Source organism: Lissotriton vulgaris, chromosome 1_1 (genome assembly GCF_964263255.1).
Source record: "Lissotriton vulgaris chromosome 1_1, aLisVul1.2, whole genome shotgun sequence".
Classification (NCBI taxonomy): domain Eukaryota; kingdom Metazoa; phylum Chordata; class Amphibia; order Caudata; family Salamandridae; genus Lissotriton; species Lissotriton vulgaris.
In genome coordinates, this window is record NC_141685.1 from 1,496,966,448 (window position 1) to 1,496,990,100 (window position 23,653).

Consider the following 23,653-nt stretch of genomic DNA (forward strand, 5'->3'; position numbering starts at 1 on the left):
GTGCCTGTGTGTGTGAGAAGTGCCTGTGTGTGTGAAAAGTGCCTGTGTGTGTGAAAAGTGCCTGTGTGTGTGTGAGCAGTGTATGTGTTTGTGAGCAGTGTCTGTGTGCGTGAACAGTGCCTGTGTGTGAACAGTGCCTGTGTGTGGACAGTGCCTGTGTGTGGACAGTGCCTGTGTGTGGACAGTGCCTGTGTGTGGACAGTGCCTGTGTGTGATCAGTGCGCCTGTGTGTCATCAGTGCGCCTGTGTGTTTCGCAGTGCCGGTGTGTGTATGTAGTGCCTGTGTGTGTGAACAGTGCCTGTGTGTGAACAGTGCCTGTGTGTGGACAGTGCCTGTATGTGGACAGTGCCTGTGTGTGGACAGTGCCTGTGTGTGATCAGTGCGCCTGTGTGTCATCAGTGCGCCTGTGTGTTTCGCAGTGCCGGTGTGTGTATGTAGTGCCTGTGTGTGTGAACAGTGCCTATGCGCAGTGCCGGTGTCTGTGAGCCACCTGTGTGTGTATGTAGTGCCTGTGTGTGTGAACAGTGCCTGTGTGTGAACAGTGCCTGTGTGTGAGAAGTGCCTGTATGTGTGAAAAGTGCCTGTGTGTGTGAGCAGTGTATGTGTGCGTGAACAGTGCCTGTGTGTGAACAGTGCCTGTGTGTAAACAGTGCCTGTGTGTGGACAGTGCCTGTGTGTGGACAGTGCCTGTGTGTGAACAGTGCGCCTGTGTGTGCGCAATGCCGGTGTGTGTATGTAGTGCCTGTGTGTGTGAACAGTGCCTATGTGTGCGCGCAGTGGCGGTGTGTGTGAGCAGCCTGTGTGTGTATGTACTGCCTGTGTGTGTGAACAGTGCCTATGTGTGCGTGCAGTGTCTGTGTGCGAGCAGTGTCTGTGTGTGAACAGTGCCTGTGTGTGAGAAGTGCCTGTGTGTGTGAGAAAAGCCTGTGTGTGTGAGAAGTGTCTGTGTGTGCGTGCAGTGCCGATGTCTTTGAGACGCCTGTGTGTGTATGTAGTGCCTGTGTGTGTGAACAGTGCCTGTGTGTGAACAGTGCCTGTGTGTGAGAAGTGCCTGTGTGTGTGAGAAGTGCCTGTGTGTGTGAAAAGTGCCTGTGTGTGTGAAAAGTGCCTGTGTGTGTGTGAGCAATGTATGTGTTTGTGAGCAGTGTCTGTGTGCGTGAACAGTGCCTGTGTGTGAACAGTGCCTGTGTGTGGACAGTGCCTGTGTGTGGACAGTGCCTGTGTGTGGACAGTGCCTGTGTGTGGACAGTGCCTGTGTGTGATTAGTGCGCCTGTGTGTCATCAGTGCGCCTGTGTGTTTCGCAGTGCCGGTGTGTGTATGTAGTGCCTGTGTGTGTGAACAGTGCCTGTGTGTGAACAGTGCCTGTGTGTGGACAGTGCCTGTGTGTGGACAGTGCCTGTGTGTGGACAGTGCCTGTGTGTGATCAGTGCGCCTGTGTGTCATCAGTGCGCCTGTGTGTTTCGCAGTGCCGGTGTGTGTATGTAGTGCCTGTGTGTGTGAACAGTGCCTATGCGCAGTGCCGGTGTCTGTGAGCCACCTGTGTGTGTATGTAGTGCCTGTGTGTGTGAACAGTGCCTGTGTGTGAACAGTGCCTGTGTGTGAGAAGTGCCTGTATGTGTGAAAAGTGCCTGTGTGTGTGAGCAGTGTATGTGTGCGTGAACAGTGCCTGTGTGTGAACAGTGCCTGTGTGTAAACAGTGCCTGTGTGTGGACAGTGCCTGTGTGTGGACAGTGCCTGTGTGTGAACAGTGCGCCTGTGTGTGCGCAATGCCGGTGTGTGTATGTAGTGCCTGTGTGTGTGAACAGTGCCTATGTGTGCGCGCAGTGGCGGTGTGTGTGAGCAGCCTGTGTGTGTATGTACTGCCTGTGTGTGTGAACAGTGCCTATGTGTGCGTGCAGTGTCTGTGTGCGAGCAGTGTCTGTGTGTGAACAGTGCCTGTGTGTGAGAAGTGCCTGTGTGTGTGAGAAAAGCCTGTGTGTGTGAGAAGTGTCTGTGTGTGTGAGAAGTGCCTGTGTGTGTGAGCAGTGTCCGTGTGTGTCAACAGTGTCTGTGTGTGTGAGCAGTGCCTGTGCATCCCTGCACCTAAAATCAACCTACTTGTCATGAGGCCCAAGGTTAGACACACAAGCACAACGGTTGCAACTCGGCTGCTCGGACCCTCCATGCAGAAACACATTCCTGCTCTCGGAGGTTTGGTTTTGTTGCTGAACAAGACATGAGCCCCTTTGATGAGATGAGGAGAATGCGGCAAAATGTGGGACTGTTCGTAGGCCAGTGAAAATAATTCAGTTTCGTACCTGGAAGTTACTGTCTCCAATACAAACGCACTTACATAATTTGTGGGGTAATGAAGACTGTGTGTCTCATTGTCGGCGCACGACCAAGCCAGCTCTTCAAAGGCCAACACTTACACATGAAAGGATGCAGACGAACGCGCGCCCACCAAACTCACTGCAGACTGGTGAACGTGCCCCGAACATCTGGGTTCAATTACTGCGGCACCCTGACAGCTCGTAATTGACAATTAATTGCACTCCCCTGCGCGCAACCGCACAGAATATGCAGGAAGTGCACAAACTGAAATCCATATGGCCTATTGCGTGAAGGCTACTAGAAACACAGCACTGCGAGGACCAATTACCATGCAGATGCCAAAATAAACTACGTAAAAATCTCGCGCAGTGAGGAATTTTTACTTCACTATTCTGAGCCCCGTAACAAGACGGCTAGGAGCTCCGCCCCAGTTCTGACGAAGTGGTGACATAGGCCGAGCCCTAAAAAAGGGGGCAACCTGACAGAGCTAAATTATTATACCTGATGGTTGAGGCAGCAGGCGGCAGTAATGTCGGGTGGTCCTCCGTACTGCACAGGTCCCAGAAGAAGAAAGCCAGAGAACAGTGTCTAGACGAGGTCACCCCTGCTCTGCAGACCTAAAAGAAGCAAAGCCAAAAAGGTGACTTTGGGGGGCCCTCTCTGTGGAGACCAGAGATTTTTTTTTCAATTTAAAGGACTAGGAAAATTGGGTATTATTCCTAAGGCCACCAGAAAAGCTCTAAAGGATAAAAAATAAATATATTTTGTCACTACAAAAAGTATAGATAATAGGCATATGCAGGTACACTATTCCTTTATGTTCCCGAAGTACTATTCTCCAGCACACTTGCATGGAAAGCACTAATGAGTTGAAAAGAGCACCTCTAAATGAAATTCTAAAATTGATGGTCTGAAAAGCTCCATTGCATTGACAAGAACACCGTCAAATGAAATATTACATTTGATGCCCTGTGATAGAGAGTCACATAACTAAGGAGTGAAACAGCTTGAGAGCTGTTACAGAACACCAGTGAAGTTGAGGATATGAAACTGAGACAAGCCACTGCCATAATTTAATATACAAAAAAGTGATAGATGGATTGTGAGAAATATTCTCAGCCACTAGTAATGACTTGGTCGGCATCTCATTCCTTTGTTATTTTGCACACCATGCCACCTCAGTTTGGACCGAGCCATATACAAACCAGTCTTGCACCTTCTCCAATGGGAGCAGTCCAGTCCAAACTGCCAAGCCAGGTCCTCCCTGAAACAGAATACAAACAACCCAGGACCTGTTTCACTCTTATTATTGATGAATTGATGCAGCACATCTTTAGAGAGTTTTGGAGGAGACCAAAAGTGATGAACTGAAGCTGTTTATTTATTTCATGCGTAATAATTAAAACCATTACATACTAAAATATAAAAAAATGTAAAAAAACAACATCTCACATGAGTAAAATATACAACTTCTGAGTTCAAAGGGGTGCGAGCTCTGTCCGTCAGAAAATTTAGCTCAAGTCTTCTAGTTTCTTTGCAGGTAAGCTCAAAATTTGACAAAACATACCTTCAAGGTTGTCTCGGTCACTTATAGAGCTGTTATCACACCTCTACATGAGCGAATGCTCAATATGTTAAATGAGTGACTTAGTATAGATCTTGTCCTGTTTTGTTGAACAAAATGACAATGAATAGGCTTTTATAAAGCGCGACTTACACTCCATGGAGCATCTTGGCGCTAGTCATATCGTGTCCAGAGGGGGAGATAGGGAGAAAAACAAAGCCAGGAGAGGAGGAAAATTTAGTGGATCTGAAAGGGTTTGAGGGGTGTAGGGGTTAAATAAGCGCTAGACAAAAGGTGTCCGAGGCAATAAAAATCCAGGTTTTAAGGGCCTTTCGAAACAGGTTTTCTGAGGGGATCAGACGCATGTGGGCTGGGAGCTTGTTCCAGGCTCTGGCTCCCAATACTCCTAGGGATTTTCCTCCCTTTGTGGTGAGTCTGAACCTGGGGACCACTAACAGGTTTAGGTTGGAAGTTCTGAGTGAGTGGGAGGGAGTATATCTTCCAAACCTTTGGGACAGGTATGTGGGGCCCGACTGGTGGTAGGCCCTGAAAGTGATTAGTAGGACTTTAAATAATACTCTATTGTGGATAGGTAGCCAGTGCAGGGCTCTAAGTGCTGCCGAGGCAGATGACTTCCTAGGCAGTCTCAGCACTAGGCGGGCGGCGGCGTTCTGAACCATCTGCAGTTTGTGCAGAACAGCCTTGTTGGAGCCAGCATAGATGCTGTTACAATAATCCAGACGGGATGTGATGAGGGCCACTGCTACCGTCTTTCTAGCTGTCAGGGGAAGGAGGTCAAAGAACCTTCTGAGGCCCTTGATGATGTTGAAGCAGGACCCTGCCACAGTACCTGCTTGTTGTTTAAAAGAAAGTGCTTCATCAAACCTTATCCCGAGGTTGCGGGCCGACTTGATGGTGTTCGGCGGGACTTCGGCGTCTTGGGGCCACCAGATTTTAGGGGAGAAGAGATTGTCTCGGCCAAAAGGAAGGATTTCAGTTTTGCCTGAGTTGCACTTGAGGTGGTGGGTTCTCATCCATTCAAAGGTTGCGGTAAGGCAGTCCCTCAGATTTTCTTCTGCTTTTGTCGTGTTGTTGTCCAGAACAAGGATGTGCTGAGTATCGTCAGCGTAGGATATCGTGCTGATGTTGAAGGATGTAATGAGCTCAATCAGGGGGTCATATACAAGTTAAAAAGAACTGGGCTCAGGTTGGAGCCCTGTGGCACCCCTGTGTTTAGTGCTTTTTCGTCTGAACAGTGGCTTCCTAGTATGGGAACTTGTTTCCTATGCCTGAGGAAGTTTTTCAGCCATTTGAAGGCAGTTCCTGTTAGTCCCGATTCTGCCAGGCGGCCAATTAATACGGTGTGTGAGACCGAATCAAAGGCCGCCGAAAGATCAAGCAGGATCAGGACGGCTTTTTTTCCTTGATCCATTGCCATTTTGAGAGTCTCTACAGTGTGTAGAAGGGCTGACTCCGTGGAATGTTTAGCTCTGAAACCTGCCTGGCTGGGGTGGAGGAGGTACAATTTCAATTAGGGTCTCCTTGGTTTGATAGCACAATATACAATTATTACTCGTCCTTGGCTGAAACTACTGTGGAATAAAATCTAATGTTGGCCAACCACCAAATTAGCTGGCATGGCCAGCTAACCTGGGCTCGCCCCTCCCCCCAAGCAAGTGGTTAAGAACCTGGGGGTTTGGTTGGACTCATCTTTAAACTATCAAGTCCAAACCAAAAAAGTGGCAGGTACGTGTTGTGGACTTTTACGGGGGCTTAGGCCGCTGATGGGCCTCTTTGATGCCTCTATACGTCAGGATATTATCCAAGCTATGGTCCTGTCCATACTGGATTACTCATGCTCCCTCTATTTGGAGGCCAATAAAGCAGAGGTTCAGAGGCTGCAAAGGGTACAACATGCTGCAGTCAGAACACTTCTAGGTCTACGCGAGTTCTGCTCTGTGTCCAGTGCCATTCGCCGCCTCCATTGGCTTCCGGTGGCCAGGCGCATTGAATTCAAGGCTCTGTGTATCTCTTTCAAGGCCTGGAAATTGGCCACCCCACCTATTTTGGCTAATCTCCTCTCGCCGTATGTTCCTGCACGTTCCCTCCGGTCAGAGGGTCAACATTTGGAGTGGTCCCCCAGATCCATAGAGTGCGGACTGGTGGTCGCTCTTTTCGCTATAGAGCTGCCGCACTCTGGAACACACTACCTGTGAAGATTCGTGGCTTAGAGAACTACCTGGAATTTAGGAAGGCCATCAAGCCTCTGCTCTGCCCCACTAACTAGCTGGTGTCACTCTGCAATCTGTCAGTCTTTCCTTCAGCGCCGGAACGCCCTTTTGCTGGGGCAGCTGTCGCGCTATAAAAAACACCCTAACATAACATTTGGAGTAACATTTACCAAGGTATGGTTGCTTCAACCCTGTTGTAAAATTAATGATAATCATCCAGGCATGAGAGCATTTTGTCCAGTCATTTTTATCTTTAGGAGGGAGAGTGAGCATATGCTTTTAAGGAAGTGATTTTTAAATTTAATTTAAGGCAACGGGGATTGCTCACAATGTCATTACTTGTAAGGTATCTAAGGTTTCCTCAGAGAAAATTCAGAAAGGGGCTTTTTTATTGGAACTTATGCTTTCTGATCAGATTAAGTGTTCTATTGAGTCTCCCTTGGATTCACTAAGTTTAAAGCATGTTCTCATAAATGCCCCTTATCTGGCTATTGTTTGTTTACGTACACCTAATTCTAAGCAAATGTGGGCCTAGGAGTTAGCTCTGAAAAGACAAAGTATCTATCTATATGTGTTACAGATGATGGTGTGATGAAATTTAGTTTTTCTGTCTTGAAGACCTTCGCAGCTGTAGGCTATGGCAGCAAGCAATTTTGAAAAAATGACTTTCAGCATGGGCACCGAGTTCAAATCCCATACGTACTTGTAAAGAGCACAAAAAGCTGGTTAAAAAGTTCTGTGAATGCCAATAAGGATTCTCCTATTTATCAAAAGAAGGGGATCTAGGAGTTATTCAAAAGGTCTGGTGACACATGCTCCCAAAGTTAAACTTATACCAAAAGGGAGTCACTGCTACTAAGTAGAGAGAGAAAGAGGGGGAAGTAAGAGGCACTCTCGTTGTGTGCTATTCTAATTGTGGGGGAGGTGTGTCCTCATTTTGATGCTATTCACACCCCGAAGGATGTCATGCTTCCTCAGTGGTCTTTTGCCCCTCGTAGGGGTGGCGCTGCAATGCCCTACGGATCCCCCGAAGGCTCTCTCTTTCAGAGATTTTTTGATGAACCCGTATGGGTGCGTGGGTGTAAGTGACAGTGAAGTCCTAGAAGGTGTATTTAAAAATGGCTGGAGGGAGAGTGATTCATTTTTATTAAGGTAATCCCATTGTCATAATTAAAGCAAAGTGTATGGTGCTGCTTTAAGGGATATTATGTCTCTTGGTAACTGACTAACTATATGTCACTAATGGGCATATGTTCTGGTCAACATGTTTTGCGCTTTAGTGGTCTCAGGGGGAGATCCAGGGTGCTTCATCCGGACCAAGTGAGAACGTTGTATCTACAGTGGCCAGAATTTTTGGTGCCCCAGGATAAATGAAGGGAGTAGAACTTCCCTTAGTAGGTAGGGTAAGATCCCATGAGATCAGTGAGAGTTCTCTCAGTGTATCTGGGATGTGTCACCTGTGTGCCTTTCACTGTCTCCGCCGGTCCCAATAAGGACTAAATTGAACTCTAGTATGTTTCAGTGGACTCATTAATATTGTAAGTAAGTGCTGTAACCCAATTCTAGTTTTGCCAATCAGTATTATTTATTCTTTGTAATAAAGGCATGATACAGATTTATCTCCAAATTTTAAGGGATGGGTAATCACTTTATCTAGTTTGCCGGTGAATCTGTGGTGTACATATTAAATACCAGTGGCACAAGGACACAGTCCTGCTGTAGGCTGGTTGTGGTGAGAATTTTCTGTAATACCTGCAGAATGTCTTAGTGACAGGGCTGTCTGGGACTCCAGACATCTCCAATGTTATAACTCAGAAGGGAATATGCTGGTCCATCTGTTTGCGGTTATCAAAACCATCTTCCCTCACATGCATTACAGCATCCATGCTTATGTTGAGCCTGGAGGCTGAGGATCTGAAGGATGCGATACGAGATGCAGCCCAGCAAATGGGTTAAATATAACCAGTAGATAGACTGATACACTTCTTGCACAAATTATTTCAATTAATATCAAGACAGGTGATACACGGTAGCACAAGCTACTGAGGTAAAGATCAACAAGACAAAATAAGAATTCCTATTGAGCAATATGAAATAGGAAAAACTCTAATGTCGCCTGTTATTGACAAAAGACACAATAGTTACCGAATCATAAATAAATTAAATGAATGAGATAACTCAATTAAATCTCGTTAGCGATATCAGAAAGGGAATATGTAGTAATGTCGGTTTTTATTAAGGTACTACTTCAAAGTATAGTATCAGCAGCAATAAAGACCACATTTACAAGTGACAAATAGATAACATATAGGACATCAAACTATAACAACACAAACTAATTAACAGAGCAACCAAACAACAAGCTTAATGTTGTTCTTCAAGGTCCATTATAGCAAGAAACATAAATTATTTTTCTCTGGTTTGGCCCTTTGAGGTCTTATGCAGGACCATCATCAGCCAGAGGAAGACAGTGCTGTGGCAATGCAAAAAACAAATAGCCACAGTAGCCTAATCGCCACGAAGGCTCAGTAAAATACATAATCCCTGTTGAGATATGCAGTGATGTGAAGGTCTTGAGTTAAAATCCTGTAAGGACAACTCAGCCTTCTATCCTTCTGAGAGGAGTAATCTGAGTAGCAATAAATCAGATACTAGTAACACAAGTTGTTGAGAGTAGAGAAATGACAGCTGAGCAGCACCATGTACTATAGAAAAATAAGCTTTTACTGTAATGCGCCAGCTGGATACGACAGCAGTCATACAGAATATGAAAGTTATATAGATGGTGTTGTTATAGTTGGCTTCAGGCCTCACAGCTGATTATCATCCAACACCTTGGGTGTTTTTTTTTTAACATCCAGTCAATAAGAAGGTGAATGGGCACTTATGCACTCTAGCCCTCTTTTGCAACAAGAAACGTTCACAATTACATACAGTATGTATGTGGCATATATGGTTCAGACGTAAAACCTTCCAGGCACTCTTTAAGATGTTGCAAAAAGTTCAGTTGTAACAAAACTCCTGTGAATCATAGAGCTGATGTTTCATTTGTGGCACCACATTTGATCACTTGGTGGATTGAAAGTGACCACCTGGGCAATGAGCGCTTGTCAACCTCTTGAACAAACAAATTTAGCAAAACGTTGAAGAAAAGAAGATCCCACAGATATTGTACATATGATGAGACTGGCCATTCCTGGAAAGGTTCATTTCACATGGTAATACAGGAGGAAGGTACCCCCTTTTATGGTTGAACTCTCTTTGCAGAAAGACCACTGGGAGGTTCCAGACAGAAAAAAGCTGTCAACCCTGCAGATGACAGAATACATTGTGTACAGAGGCATGTCATTTTAGGACAGTCTGTGTTAGCTAGTAACATGCTTAGGATCCAAAGACTCATGAAAGCAACCACAACAGTCATAGTTTTGATTTGCCTTCACTTAAAGCCTCATATCTGTTCCATTCTGAAGTCTGAGACGTTTGAAATCCAGGGTCCTGGCAATGCCCTGCCTGTTGGAGCACTCTGATACACCAGAAAAGCTTCCACTGCCTCATCTGTTTCCTGTTGTCTTGAGAGTGGATGCCAGCCATCGGCCTTGATTGCAATGCTGGATGCTTCAGAAGTACAATGTGATGATCACATTAGGAAGCCCGCTAATATTCCAACTGTTGGGAGTCCATGGCCCTATTCCAGTCATTTAAGGTATTCGCCTCAGTTTTTCAAGATCAAACATATTCGGCATGGACAGGATATCAGGTATGCTACACAAAGTTTTAGTTTTTAACAGCATTATGCAAAAATATCTTGAAAATATTATTGTGGCACAAACATATTGTGGAAATAATATTGAATATAACTATATTTCCTTTCTTTGATAAAGATGTGTATTAAAGCTTGTGGTACATTCATATTACTATATAACATTTTAATGTATTTTATCTGAACATCGCCCGCCACCCTTTCCAAACATTTGACTAATGAATGAACCAATTTTTGGTAGACTAGAGTTACAATAGAATGAGACATAACATCACCCACCCTCTCCAATGTATACACTTGTTTATTGGATTGCAGTTTGACGTGTAATTTCATCCCTTTAATTTTAGAGCTTTCCCCAAATGTTGTTAGAGTGGAGAAATTACAGGAAGCTCCTACCACTGGTTTATAAACTTGTCTAAACCTTTCTTAGAAGGACAATAGTTTTGTGGGCTCAGAGTTAGAATAGCAAATCTCAAACCTTAACATATGCACTCAAACAAGTTTACTTGGAGTTGGAGATAGAATAGTAAATCACACACTCCAATGTATGCACTTTCCTCCAAAACTGTCAGACTGGTATTAGAATAGTAAATTCATTTCCCAAAGGATTTCCCAATGTTTACAGAACTGGAATTAGAATAGCGCATTTTACACCTTTCAATTATGCACTTTCTCCAATTTTATTTGGATTGGAGTTAGAATACTAACCTGCATCCCCTGCTCCTAAATTATGTACTTTCCCACTGTTTGCTGGATTGATTTCACTATTTATTTAAGAACTTTCCACAATTTTAGTTGGATTGGGGTTAGAAAAGTAAATCTAATCCCTGCATCATTTACGTACTTTCCAAATGTTGTGAGACCAGAATTACAATAGCAAATCTAACCCCCTTAAAGTTAGTGCATTTTATCAATGTTTGTTGGTTTTGAGTTGGACTAGTGTATCTGACCTCTTCTAATTATGCATTTTCTTTAATGTTTGTCAGATTGTAATTAATTAATTATCTCACAGTAATATATGTTTTGGAACTTTTATTGCACAAATAGAGAGCTGGACATTATCAGGGCTATTAGGAAATGGGGCTTAAAGGACTAAATCATGCAGGAAGATTATCTGAATTATGTGACAAAAATATTAACTATGCAGCTATATTGTCACCCATTTAAGATAGACACAACAATGTTGGTGAACTCTTTAATGTTTTGTAAATCATGTGGAAAATACAGTAAATCTAAAATTTTGTGGTAAACGCTGCAGCCAAAGAATTGCCTAAATCTAATGAGCTTTCCCATTGCCCGTTCTTAAATTAAAGATGTATTCAAGAAAGGGAAACAAAGCTTATACATTCTAATTTCAAATCAGTGCACATTGTTAGTGGTACGATAAAGAAAACTGATTTTTCAAGCTATCTGTCCCAAAATAAAAACGTAATACGAAAATTGCAGAATGATTATCATGTATAATATGGTCAAATACTGCCATATCAAGGTTCTAGTGGCATTTACAAGACACTTGACTTTGGCCTCTTGGTTTAGAATGTCACCAGAACTCCTAAAAATGCATATTCATCATCAATTGTACTTACGTATTGTTGGTGATTTAAGTAGATGTAAAGATATACAGTTTAATGTAGGTAGGTTAATAAAATAAGTAATAAATAAGTAGAGAGGTAGGAAGTTCGAGAGGCATTGCCCTATTGATGCCGGATTGCCAGTGCAAAGCTATCCTAGACAGTTATACAAAAGAAATTAAACATTTAGAATGTTATGTGTCCTTACTTTGTTACTCACATGTTCTTGTGATCCTTTTCTCATACTTGAGGAGTGGGTCCTTAAAGGAGGAAATATCATCTTTCATTTTGAAACAATGGATCCAGCAGTCGTTTTACTTAGTTGAGGAAGTCTGCTGCCTGTTTATTAGATTCCTCCATATCTTCCATAAATTGAGGTCAATGGTGCACTATCCACTCCCCTCTTGATACTTGATATATGCATGAAGAGACCTCCAGGTTTTCTATTTAAAGATCCTTATTTCTACTTCTTTAGCCTTGTCTTTGCAGAGATTGAGTTTTTGGTGACCATCACATTGTACCACATGCTCAGAGCACTGCTGTCTTAAATTCTTTAACCCATACCTATTTTTGTTAAATAATGTAATTTTCTGCTGGTGGCTGGCTTTACCTCAAGGCCTTTACTCTTCCATTTTGCTGCAGGGATCCCTTCACATATTAGTGCCCTTTTAAATTATAATGATAAAATGCATGTTTGCTACAAAAAGCAGCACGCAAATTGCAGAAACATTCTAGAATGGCCATGAGGAGCTGGGTTTGACTGGCTGTTACTCAGACATTTGTTTTGATGGGGTGGATCGTTTCACCAGCAATAGAGACACATCCACCAGGGGCATGCCCGGGGCACAAAAGATTTCAATTCATAGGATTGGTTTGCTCTTTATTGTGGAGTGGATATTCACATCTCTCACTCTTTATCACTGGGTGCAGGAATACTGCAACCTGTTCACTTTATATTCATTAAAACTTGGTTATGCAAGACATTAATGTCTCATAATTAGAAGAGACATTCTCATGTCTATATTGACTGCGATGAGGATGACAGATGAAGTGGCAATGACCTAATTACTTACAAGTAGACTACATCACTGTAAGTACCAATCTTCTTTATCATAGTCCAGGAAAATACCCAGCCGGTAACCCAGCATTCCTTATATGATCGCATATGCCAGATATTAGATGAAGCTTGGTATCAACGCAGCATAGGTTATGGATCTTGAGAGGACTTACGTGTGATGGTGCTTGACTAGGGATAGTACAAACCAAGGGGGTGATTATGATGGCGGGATATCCGCCATCTGACAGCAATTTCCCCCGCCAAATTACAATGGTGTGGGGAATTGCTTTCGGACCGAGGCGATTCCCAAAGACCCCCCCGCCATGCTTCCACCACAGGCAATCGTACCGATTGCCTGGCGGAGCGGTCAGCACCTGTAAAATGGTGGCGTGACTAGCAGGCACCGTACTCCTAATTACAACACTGGCCGCAGCCAGCTTTTCAGTGGCTGGTAAACCACCATTGAAAGGCTGGTGGAGATTGGTTTTGGGGGCCCGTTGCGGGCCCCCCTTGTGTTGGGAGAGGTGGTGGTGCACTGGGGGGTACCCAAGGTACCCCCTACATTTCCCTGCACTAAGTGGCAGGCACCGCGTGGTGCCTGCCACATAGTGTAGGGAAACTCATGACATGCTGTTTTAGCATTGTGGCGGGTGCCGCAGCCAGCAGTACCTACCGCAATGTTAACCTAGCATGATGTGACCGCCACAGTGGTGGTTGCATCATAATACATGGTGCGGGACTGCTACGATGGTGGGCAGACTCGAGTATGCCCGCCATCCTAATCACCCCCCAAAGTCAAGATCTAAAAAAAGATCCACAACTGGATTCAGGGAACGGTTTTAACTCTGTGAAAATGGTCTTGTCTTAACACTGTGACGACTGAATCTCAGATGTGAATGGATTGGGATGAGATTTCAGACTAATGAAGATTTCTACTAATTAATCAAGTCATTTCCTCTTCACCACTGCATGCTCTCTGGATACGTGCAATACACTGAAAGTACCACAAGTGGATACATGGAGTTGTGCGGCACAAATGTACACCTACGCCATTGATAAAGCAGCTGGCTCAACTTCTGCCTTTCCATCTGCTCCCAAAGTCTTGGATATGAGTTTAGGGTACCACGGGGCCCGTATCTTTGAGTAGTGTCATCAGTATGGGTATCAAGACTCAACTGGTGTATGCAGCGTATCCTGGTGCTCAGCCATGCTGCTCAGCATGACCCTGCTTCCTGCCTGTCAATAGGCTTGGTAAGCACTTTGCTTTCTCTCAAAGTCCTTATTGCGGAGAGAGTAAAAGATAGATTTTCTCCTAGAAGTATGTGCCACTAACATGAAGATTCCCTAATTTGTGTCGGGAGCAACCAATTGTACATATGGTAATCCCCATCTCTACCTATATACTTTCACCGAAGACGCCTTTGGTCCTGTCCTATGGCAGCAAAGTGCATGCCCTGCGCCACAAATTACACTGAGTGCTGTTTGTGCAAAGTCAGCACACATGCACATCTTTTTTCAGATTATTAATACAAAATAAAGTTAAAAAACTCAGACACTAAAGTATTTCAGTCGTCTTTCATTCCCAGGAAATAATTAAAAGCAGCATCATCAGTATCCAAATACGTCATTGTAAAGGAAGAGTCTCTTTGTCGCCTATTCTTTCGTTATACTATTTTATGTTTATGTTTTTTGTAAGTTTGCAACACACTTGGCACTTGACTGGGTGCTTCTCTATTCGTACTTGGAGATATGGACATTGAAGCCATCATTGTAGTAGTGGGAGTAGCCCCATTTCTTGTGCATAAGCTATTGCACATCAAATATTTGATCAGTAAAACTACTGTTTGGAACTGAAGTTACTGAAGTCTACATGCCTACGGCGATCTGACACCAGCACAGTTATTGATCGGAAGTGTAATACGGATAAGTCACATGTGGTTTATCTCCTCTGACAAGTCATGTCATGAATCAACTGTTGCACACCAACATCACTGTACAAGAAAATAGCCCATTATCATGCCTTAGTGCCACTAACTGTTGTTAAACTGGTTCATTCTGCAGAACTCAGAAACTTGTGGTCTAATCACAAACGAGTTCGAATAGAGTCGACAAGCCTTGTTTGGGGGGAAATGCACTGAAACTATTAAACATTGCTTTGCAGTACGTGGGGTGAAATAGATGGGTCCATGTCACTTTTCCTTCCCTGGACTTAGTTTTGACATATCATAGTTATCAGGTGTGTTGGTTGAAATGGCTCTACTAAAATGACCCACCACTACAACTCCCAAAATGCACTGATATGTAAAAGCAATGTCCCAGGAGTGGAAAAGTGGTTTCTCGGTGACGTGGAGCCGTCTGTTTCCTTTGCATCACAGACAGTAATGAGTTACGGAATTTTGAGACGAAATGAGTACAAAATTCATCTAAAAATCCAGCCAGTATTTTTCCTGATATTGGGTGTATTGTCAAGAAAATACATTTGTTTTGAAAACACGTTTATTACCACTATGTATCATGAGTATGGATGCCTTTTTTTTTTTCAATGTCAAACAGTATTTTTCTGCAACGGTGAACATTGCCTCTATTTTGACTCTTTCCTGAAAGAACTATAAATTATTTTGTTTGGGCAAGATGTATATTTAACGAGATTAATCTGCCATTCTCTTTATAGATACCTCAAATCAGCTATGCATCGACGGCGCCCGAGCTCAGTGACAACACCAGGTATGACTTTTTCTCCCGGGTGGTTCCGCCGGACTCATACCAAGCCCAAGCCATGGTCGACATCGTGACAGCCCTCGGATGGAATTACGTGTCCACGCTGGCGTCGGAGGGAAACTACGGCGAGAGCGGAGTGGAAGCCTTCACGCAGATCTCCAGGGAAACCGGTAAGCGCGCGCGCATTAGCTTTTCGGGTTAACATATTACTAATGTCGGGGCCTCAAGAAACTCTTTGTGGCCTGTCTGGAAATAATTAGGAGTGCGCGAAAGAGTGACCTAGACTATCGTGTCCTGGGGGATATTATGAATATTTATGGGAGTCCGGCCGTCTACTCAAGGTGACAATTCGGTTGCATTAACAGTGAGAAATTAAACCCGGTGAATCTTACGTCTTTTTATATGGGATTCCTATCCTAAATCTCCTGCAATTTAGAACATAACTGTCAAAGTTTCAGATTGCTTAGACATTGTCATAATTTCAGTATAATTATGAGTGACATTCAAGGACTATGAGTGACACTTTCTCCTGAGCAAAAATCAAGCAATCATAGACTTCCACAAGCACTTACCAACATTAAAGTGCAATAGTGAGAGTTCCTGGCACTCAGTTCCTGCCTTCCCCTCCTCCAGTGCACACACTCAAGTCGACTCTGCAGGTCAGAGAGCTCAGGGAGATTGTGCTGCCACAGCGCTTCCCTGTATGCTTTTAGAGCACCATTCTGCATCCCCCCTCCCTACCAGAAGCACAACACAGAGCTCTTCGACACTGACACACCGGTGCCCAAAAAGCAAAGGGAAGGGTTGGTATCAGAAAAGCATGAGAACAGGAGGCATAGAAGCACCTGCCAAAGAGGCACTTTTGGTGTTGGGAACAGTCCAGCCCAAACTGCCAAGCCATGTCTTCCCTGGACCGGAAACAAGCATCCTGGGACCGGTTTCGTGTTTGATTTGCTCAAACTCTCCGTCAGTCATCCCCTTTGGTATCGCTTTGTTCGCCCTAAGTTGGCAAGGTATGCCCAGACGTGGGTCCCTTGCTCACTTTGCCACTGGATTCAAGCTAGCCTGGCTGTTGACAGCTGATTAGCTAGAAACCGGTCCCAAGATGCTTGTTTCCAGTCCAGGAAAGACGTGGCTGGCCAGTTCGGGCTGTACTCTTCTCATGAGGCATAGGGTCAGACTGATTTGCATATCAGTCTGAAGTGGGTGATGGAGTGAGCTTAAGAATGATAATAGATTAAACCCAGATCAGTTGACTGGGGGTGAGTGTTTGATGTGCTCAAATGCTCCATCCATCATCCCCTTTGGTATTGCTTTGTTCTCCCTAAGTTGGTAGGGTATGCCCAGACGTGGGTCCCTTTATCACTTTGCCCCTGGATTCAAGCTAGCCTGGCGGGTGACGGCTGATTAGCCAGAAACCGGTCCCAGGATGCTTGTTTCTGGTCCAGGGAAGACATGGCTTGGAAGTACGGGCTGTACTGTTCCCATGAGTCACAGGGTCAGACTGATTTGCATATGGCCGTGTCTTAACTGGGGTGGTGGAGTGAGCTAAGAAATGATAATGGATTAAACCCAGATCAGTTGACTGGGGGTGAGTGTTTGATTTGCTTAAGCGCTCCGTCCATCATCCCCTTTGGTATCACTGTATTAAAATGGAGCACAAACCAAACACACCTCTAAAATAAACATCGTCTTCAGCATTTGATGTTCAGTCAATAATGAGAGATTTGATGAAGCTTTAAAAGTTTGTTTTCTCTTTAATAGATTAGTCTGTATTTTTGTCTTTTTATTTAGGTTAGCCAAATAAATCCATTTACAGAAATATAGAGAACATTTGGTTAGAACAAGCATACAAAACAACTGTTTGTTCCATAAAGGAATTAGTCCATATCTTAACCTAAAGGACCTAACCTAGTCTAGCAAGAAACCACAAAGAGTTGTTTTTAGAAAAGAGCAAGTAAACTTAGGAGCAAAAGACTAATAACTTTGTAAAGGCCGAACTCCCCATAAAGAGAAGTTCTGGAAATTCAGCTGAGTTCCCTAGCAGCTGCAGTAGCAACCGTTAAAACAGGTAAAAGGATTTAATCACAGTAGTATATATGCTCAGCATGAAAGTAGAAAGTCTCCTCACAAAGCGTAAGGAAAACAAAGAAAATCAGTTAGCAGTAGTGTATGGCAATTTGAGCTAGCACAACAAAGTGCTAACTGATATGGCAGGTTAGGGTTGCATAGATCCCTTAACTCTTTAGCTAGGAACACATGCTATTTAGAAAGCACAAAACATGTTTCCAACTATGAATGTTGAATGCTTTAAAACCAATAGAAAAGGATTGTCTGTCGTCATATTCCTCAATTCCTGGTCTGTCGTCTTTTTCCGCGATTCCCACGGTAAACGGGCATTTTGACTTGTAGTTATTTGAACGTGCCCATAGGGTATTACAAAAAGACATCTAGAAAGGTTCTCATGAGAACTTTTGCAAGGCTCCTATGTTAAGTATTCTGTGTCCCTTTATGTAACAATGAGCTGCTCAATGAAATGAAACATTAATATGTGGCATGTTCCTGGTTAGATCATGGAATTTCAACCTATAGCAAACATTTCTTTCATTAATATAGTTGTTCGTTAGAAGCATGTGGTAGAGTATCCTATCTAAATTATAATGAAGTCATATGGTGTGAGGAAATAAAAAAACATTTTGCGGCAAACACCATATTTCAGAAAGATGTCAAACTCTACGGTTCAGTTATAACATTGCATCATCATTTACCACAAACCATTTATTTATTTTCTTAAAGGGATAGAAAAGAATCAAGAAAATATTGAGGATTAACAGTGAAAGATTGATAAAAATGGGAAATTTCCGTAGAAATAAGCAGCATTTTCACTTTTTGCGCATTTAATAAAAGCACATTTTTTAACCACTATTTTGATATGCATTTTCTATGTTAATGTTAAAACACATTCCTATATCATTATGAGGTTAAATTTACATAAAATGTTTCAGCTTCCACACCACGCTGAACAAAGTATAGAGTTTGAAACATACCCGTGTGTCCAGAGCGTATTTGCACATTACTATGACATCAAAGACTTTTGGCAGTCCAGGGTTACTTTTCAAAATTGTTCTCTGGTTATGAGACTCTGTACATTTTGTGCAGGTGACCTGTGGGTAGGGGGGTAGGAATGTGCATATGGTGAATCGTCAAAACTAGTGGATTAAAAGTTTACAGGATGAGGCTAGGTGCTGAATCACATTTTTTAGGTATCTTTGTTCAGCAAAAGTATTAATTAAACTGTAGCTGTTTATGTGTTATACAGCTGGTGGGTGCACAAGGTCTTACTTCCGTCTAATAAGGCAGTGTTTGATGTAAGATCAGAGTTCTGCCTTCATGTCTTCTGGTGTTGGAAAAGTGTGTGATGTGTGTTAAGGCACAACAGTGTTGGATCGCGTGTGTTACTTGACAGTGTTGTTATGATTTGTAACGTACCCCAATATAGGCCTGAGTAGTCACCTAACCTTTCACCTACATTTAACATGCCATTGTACTAAATAACGGGTTTGTGCTGACTTTTTACCTAGTTAGGTGCTTCATAAATGTCGTGTGGTTTTCTCCGAAAATTAGACTCATTTATTATGCACGAGGATTCTCAGAATCACAGCAGGACTACCATGTTATGCATCTTCTGCATAATAACTATGTATTAGGGTCATCTCTTTTGTTACCCTTGGCCGACATGACACAGCAAGGTAGAACTCCTGAGGGTACTTTGCTGGGTATAAAGGCATCATATCTTTGCTGGGGCAGGCAGAGGAGAAAGTCTTTCATGCTGACACACTGACACGAGACACTGAGGTTCCTGTATGCAGACAGTCCAGCATGCAGTCGTCTGACATCCCTTGCGGGTGTCCTTCTGGAAGACCAAGATGAGGTCCTTTACTCTCCCACGTCAGGTAATGTGTTTTTTCTCTATCTTAGGGAGATTCTTGGCTATATACCTACATACATGCTAGGTACACTTAGGTACATCTAGTTAGGATTAGCATTATTGGAGTACCCATTAGTACTGTCATGTATTCATTTGCCAGCATATATCCATTGTTTTAGCATTATGGTAGAATTCTACCATCTATTTACTCTACTGGTGCATATATCAATATACATCTGTTTCCGTCATATGGTTGTAGCAGCACACATATTTTACACAAGAATGTCGTTCAATAAATGCTTATTGGAAATGTACCCATTGTTTATTCTATGTATCCCTCTGAGGCAAAGTGAGCATGAGTGACTGAGAGAAAATTACTGTACTGTTTCCACCATCCCTACAGGGACAGGGTTGTCATTTTCGATAGTTGCCAGAAATTATTTGCTCCTCGGTAAGAGGAGATCATAATGGCACTGTGAGCTAGCTGGTATACAGGCAAACATATTCGGTGGGGATTTCTGGAATCAGTCTGTACACATATCCCACAGTTTATGTTGTCTAAATGCACAGATCCTATAAAGATTTGTAGGAACTACATGACAGTGTGTTGTATACTTAAAGACCTTTTTTATTTGCGGCTCGTGCTATGAATACATTCTAAAATATTTCCATTATATTGTACTACTGTCTTTCATATAATGTGCCAAAGTAGCTGCTGGTTAATTATTTCACAATTTATTTTTGTTGTAAATCTCCAGCATATCGCCTTGAGGCTGCCTAGCAGCACATGTAAATCATTGTTTGGGAACTCATGGGAGATCTCAGTTTGAAGGAAGTGGAAATTAAAATAGGCAACTAGAAACTGTGGTTCATCAGCTGTTTAGATAATGAGGTGTGGAGTCCTGCCAGCAGCTGTTTGGGGGTGATGGTGTTTCTTCATGTAGAAGAAGGGAGTTTTAGTGCAAAATGGTTGCTTCCTTGAGCATATATGGCTTAAAAGCTTTATTGAAATCCAGATTGTTGGGTTGTCCATTTAGTGTTCTCTGATCGTGTTGTCCATGCGTTTCATAGGATCTTATCAGATGTGAGTAATAGCTTTGCTGTGGCTGATTTTATGATGCAGTTCGGTGAGTGGAGGAGAGCAGGTATTATGGATCCTTTTCTCCAAAAACATTGCATACCTTTTGCTCTCTTTTCCATTTGATTTTACTTTTTTCTGTTTCACCCACAGACAGCTCATTTCAATGGCATGCTTTTATGGTCTCATTGTTTTATTTCCTATGCTCTTTAATGTCTATATGTCTCCTCTGATTGGCATTGTCAAAGTGTGGGAATTTGGTATTAATATGTATGCAGATGAAACCCAGTTAACTTTGTCCATTGATGAGAACTGTGAAGAAACAAGAGTCAATCTCTTGAGATGTTTCACAAAGTAGTGGGTTGGATGTGCTCTCACTGTCTAAAGTTCAATGGAGGGAAATCTGAGATCCTAATATTTGGGAAGGCTAATTGTGTTTGGAATAACTCTTGGTGGCCAGTTTCTTTACACCCTGTCCTGAAGTCTAAAAAATTAGCTTAGAAACTTGGCTTTCTGACAGTTTTTTTGTTTTTCTATGAAAGACGAGGTCAGTGCTGTGTGTGGAAGTTGTTTTGGCATCATGCGTTTATTGTGCAGAATTTATAATTAGCTCCAAACATACTGGAGTAAAACTATAATACATGCACTCATCTGTTCTCGATTTGATAATGGTAATGCTTCATATGTAGGGATGACCGACTACTTTTTCACTCACCTGCAAAGCATTCAAAATGAGGCTGCATGGCTGATCTGTGACCTTCCTGCTAGGACCTATGCATCGGCCAGTCTGAACTCTCTAAATTGGCTGCCCATGCCAATTTTTTATTTATTTATTTTTTCTCTTTAGTCCTCATTTCACCAGGACTGCTGCATTCTGAACCGTTTGGGTGTACCCCCGATCCATCCATGGTCCATGCAGTTTTAGACTCCAAGCCATTGTGGCACACATCTTTGAGGAGAGGAGCGGAAACTGAGTCTACCTCCACTGAGCCCATGGCATGATGTAGTCATTGAACCATATATCCGGATTGGTAGCCAGCCTGACCTACTTTAAAATTAAAATCCTATTTTGACCATGTCAAGTAGTCGTTCCATATCTCTTTTGGCATACTTAGATTACATTTAATATCTATTTCACATGTCCACTCTATTGAGTTTAACTATGCTATTGGGTGTGGGGGCAAAGGGTCCAACCATCTTTTACAAATCTCTCCTCACCAGAAGGAGCAAGTAGAATAATAGCCCCCTTTGCATGCTATTCAATACCTGCCGGGATGCATTATTTACCCCAAAGAACACAAACGTTTCGGTCAGAAGAATATTCTTGATAAAAATAGCCCTTAACTTGGTTTCAACATTCTTGCAAAATTCTTGGATTTCTGGGCAAGAAAAGAAAACATGAACATCGCTGGCTCTTAAACAATTACACCTCTTACAGCTGGTAACTGGTTGCAAAAGAAATGTAGCTAATCTCTGAGGAGTCCATTATATCCTATGGATTACAAAAAAATGATGGTGTTTGAAATTGGCAGGTGACACAAAGGCATATAAGGTTTTTAAAGATTCTGTCCACAAAGACTGTATACAGTTTTCTTGCAGAGTGCTTACCCAGATGTCCGAAAGAGCCTTCATTTTGTCCTCTTAAGCCTCCAAGAATTGTCCGTACCATTTCGCCACTTCTTTAGTGCCTGGATTTATGTCCTGTAATGCAACGTCAAAGTCCCAGTTTCCCCCCGCCTCCTCTGCAATAGTGGAAGACCATAAAGTGAGCTGAAGGTATTTAAACCTGGATAACTTGTTACCTGACCTGGTATTCAATACATACCATGAAATCAGTCCTGCAGCAGATAGGAGATCCCCCCCAGTTAATTATTCCAGCTAGTTTTAATGGTAGACTCAATGCATCTTTCAAACAGTCTGGTGTTCCCAGGGATTCCCAAATAGGGGAATAATCTCAGATATAGCAAACCTTTAAAAGTCGTCTCACTGTTTGCCATAATTTGTATGCTGATTTTAAGACTTTTAGTCTGACTTTATAAAAAATAATTGGGGCTCCAAATTTGTATAAAAAAGCCTTAACAATTTCCCCCAATATTGACCCCCATGTGTTGCTCAACGGTTCCCCAACCATCATGCAAATGTTTTTAAATTGAAAAGCCATACAGTACAGTTTAGTTTGAGGTCAGGCAATTCTATCCCCCCCTTTTTAAGGCTACTCCGTAATTTTCTCCAAGATAGGCGCACACCCCTAAATGCCTAGATGAAACTCGTTATTTTTTCCTGAATTTGATTTATTTATTCTTTTGGGAAAGTGAGAGGGATCCCATTGAAGAGGTATGTGAACTTTGGCAAAACAGACATTTTAACCAGATTCACTCTCCCATAAATGGAGAGCGGCAATTTCTTCCATCTAGTTAGTTGCTTCTCCACCTCCTTCATGATGCGCTTCAGATTACATGAAGGGATCTCCTCAATTTTTTCAGTGATAACTATCCCTAAATATCTCATTTTCTTACACCTTGTACCTTCCCACTGCTCTACATTCCAACACATCACTTCCGCCTTGGATGAATTTATAACATAACCTGAGAAGGCCCCATATTCACTTGTCAGTTGTTAGTGTAAGGGTTGGATCGGAAGTATATATTATTAAATCATCCGCCTATAGCGCGATTTTCCTATGCAGTGGAAGTTGGTGTATCGGTATAATTAGTTTGTCTGCTCTCAACAGGTATGCTAGCAGCTCTATATATAGGTCGAAAAGGAGTGGGGACAAAGGGCAACCCTGCCTAGTCCCTCTCTATATCTCAAAGCTTTTTGTCAATGTGCTGTTAATAAGGATCTTGGCCGTTGGATGTTCATATAGCTTTTGCACTGCTCTTATAAAATCTCAGCCAAAGCCTATAGTATCCAGCACACCCCATAAAAACCCTCAACTAACTCGGTCGAATGCCTTAGCGCCGTCTATTGTAATTACCGCCAACGGGATCGATCGGGTGACTGCCAGATCTATTGTTCTGATCAAGGACAGTTTGAGGTCCTGTATTTGTCGCTTTGGGATGAAGCCTTTCTGATCCATATGGATTAGTTGAGGGGCAACCATGGTCAAGCGACCGGCCAGAATACCTGTATATATTTTATGATCAGTGTTCAATAGAGAGATCGAACGGTATGAATCGGCCCTCTTCAGGTCTTTTGTAGGTTTTAAAATCAATGTTATTATGGCCTTGCTCCAAGACCTCGGGTGGTGCCTTCCTCTCTATAGGCTGAGTTGAAGAGAGCCTTCATCTCTATCACAATTTCATCTATTAACAGTTTGTAAAGTTAAACTGTTATAGAGTCTGGGCCTGCAGCTTTGCCATTGTTCATGCGTTTGAGCTGCTCTATAATTTCCCTTTCTCTGATTAGCACACCCAGCTTGTTTGTACCAT

At 42.8% G+C, this 23,653-nt stretch overlaps 1 protein-coding gene across 1 annotated transcript in view; it reads left to right on the forward strand.

Annotated features, from left to right (window-relative positions):
- The window catches only part of LOC147750721 (metabotropic glutamate receptor 8-like), a 2,581,536-nt gene that overhangs the window by 729,920 nt on the left and 1,827,963 nt on the right, over window positions 1-23,653 (forward strand). Inside the window, exon 3 of the mRNA XM_086967414.1 lies at window positions 15,170-15,386. Coding sequence (XP_086823540.1) covers window positions 15,170-15,386 — 217 coding nt within the window. The remainder of the gene's footprint in view (window positions 1-15,169; window positions 15,387-23,653) is intronic.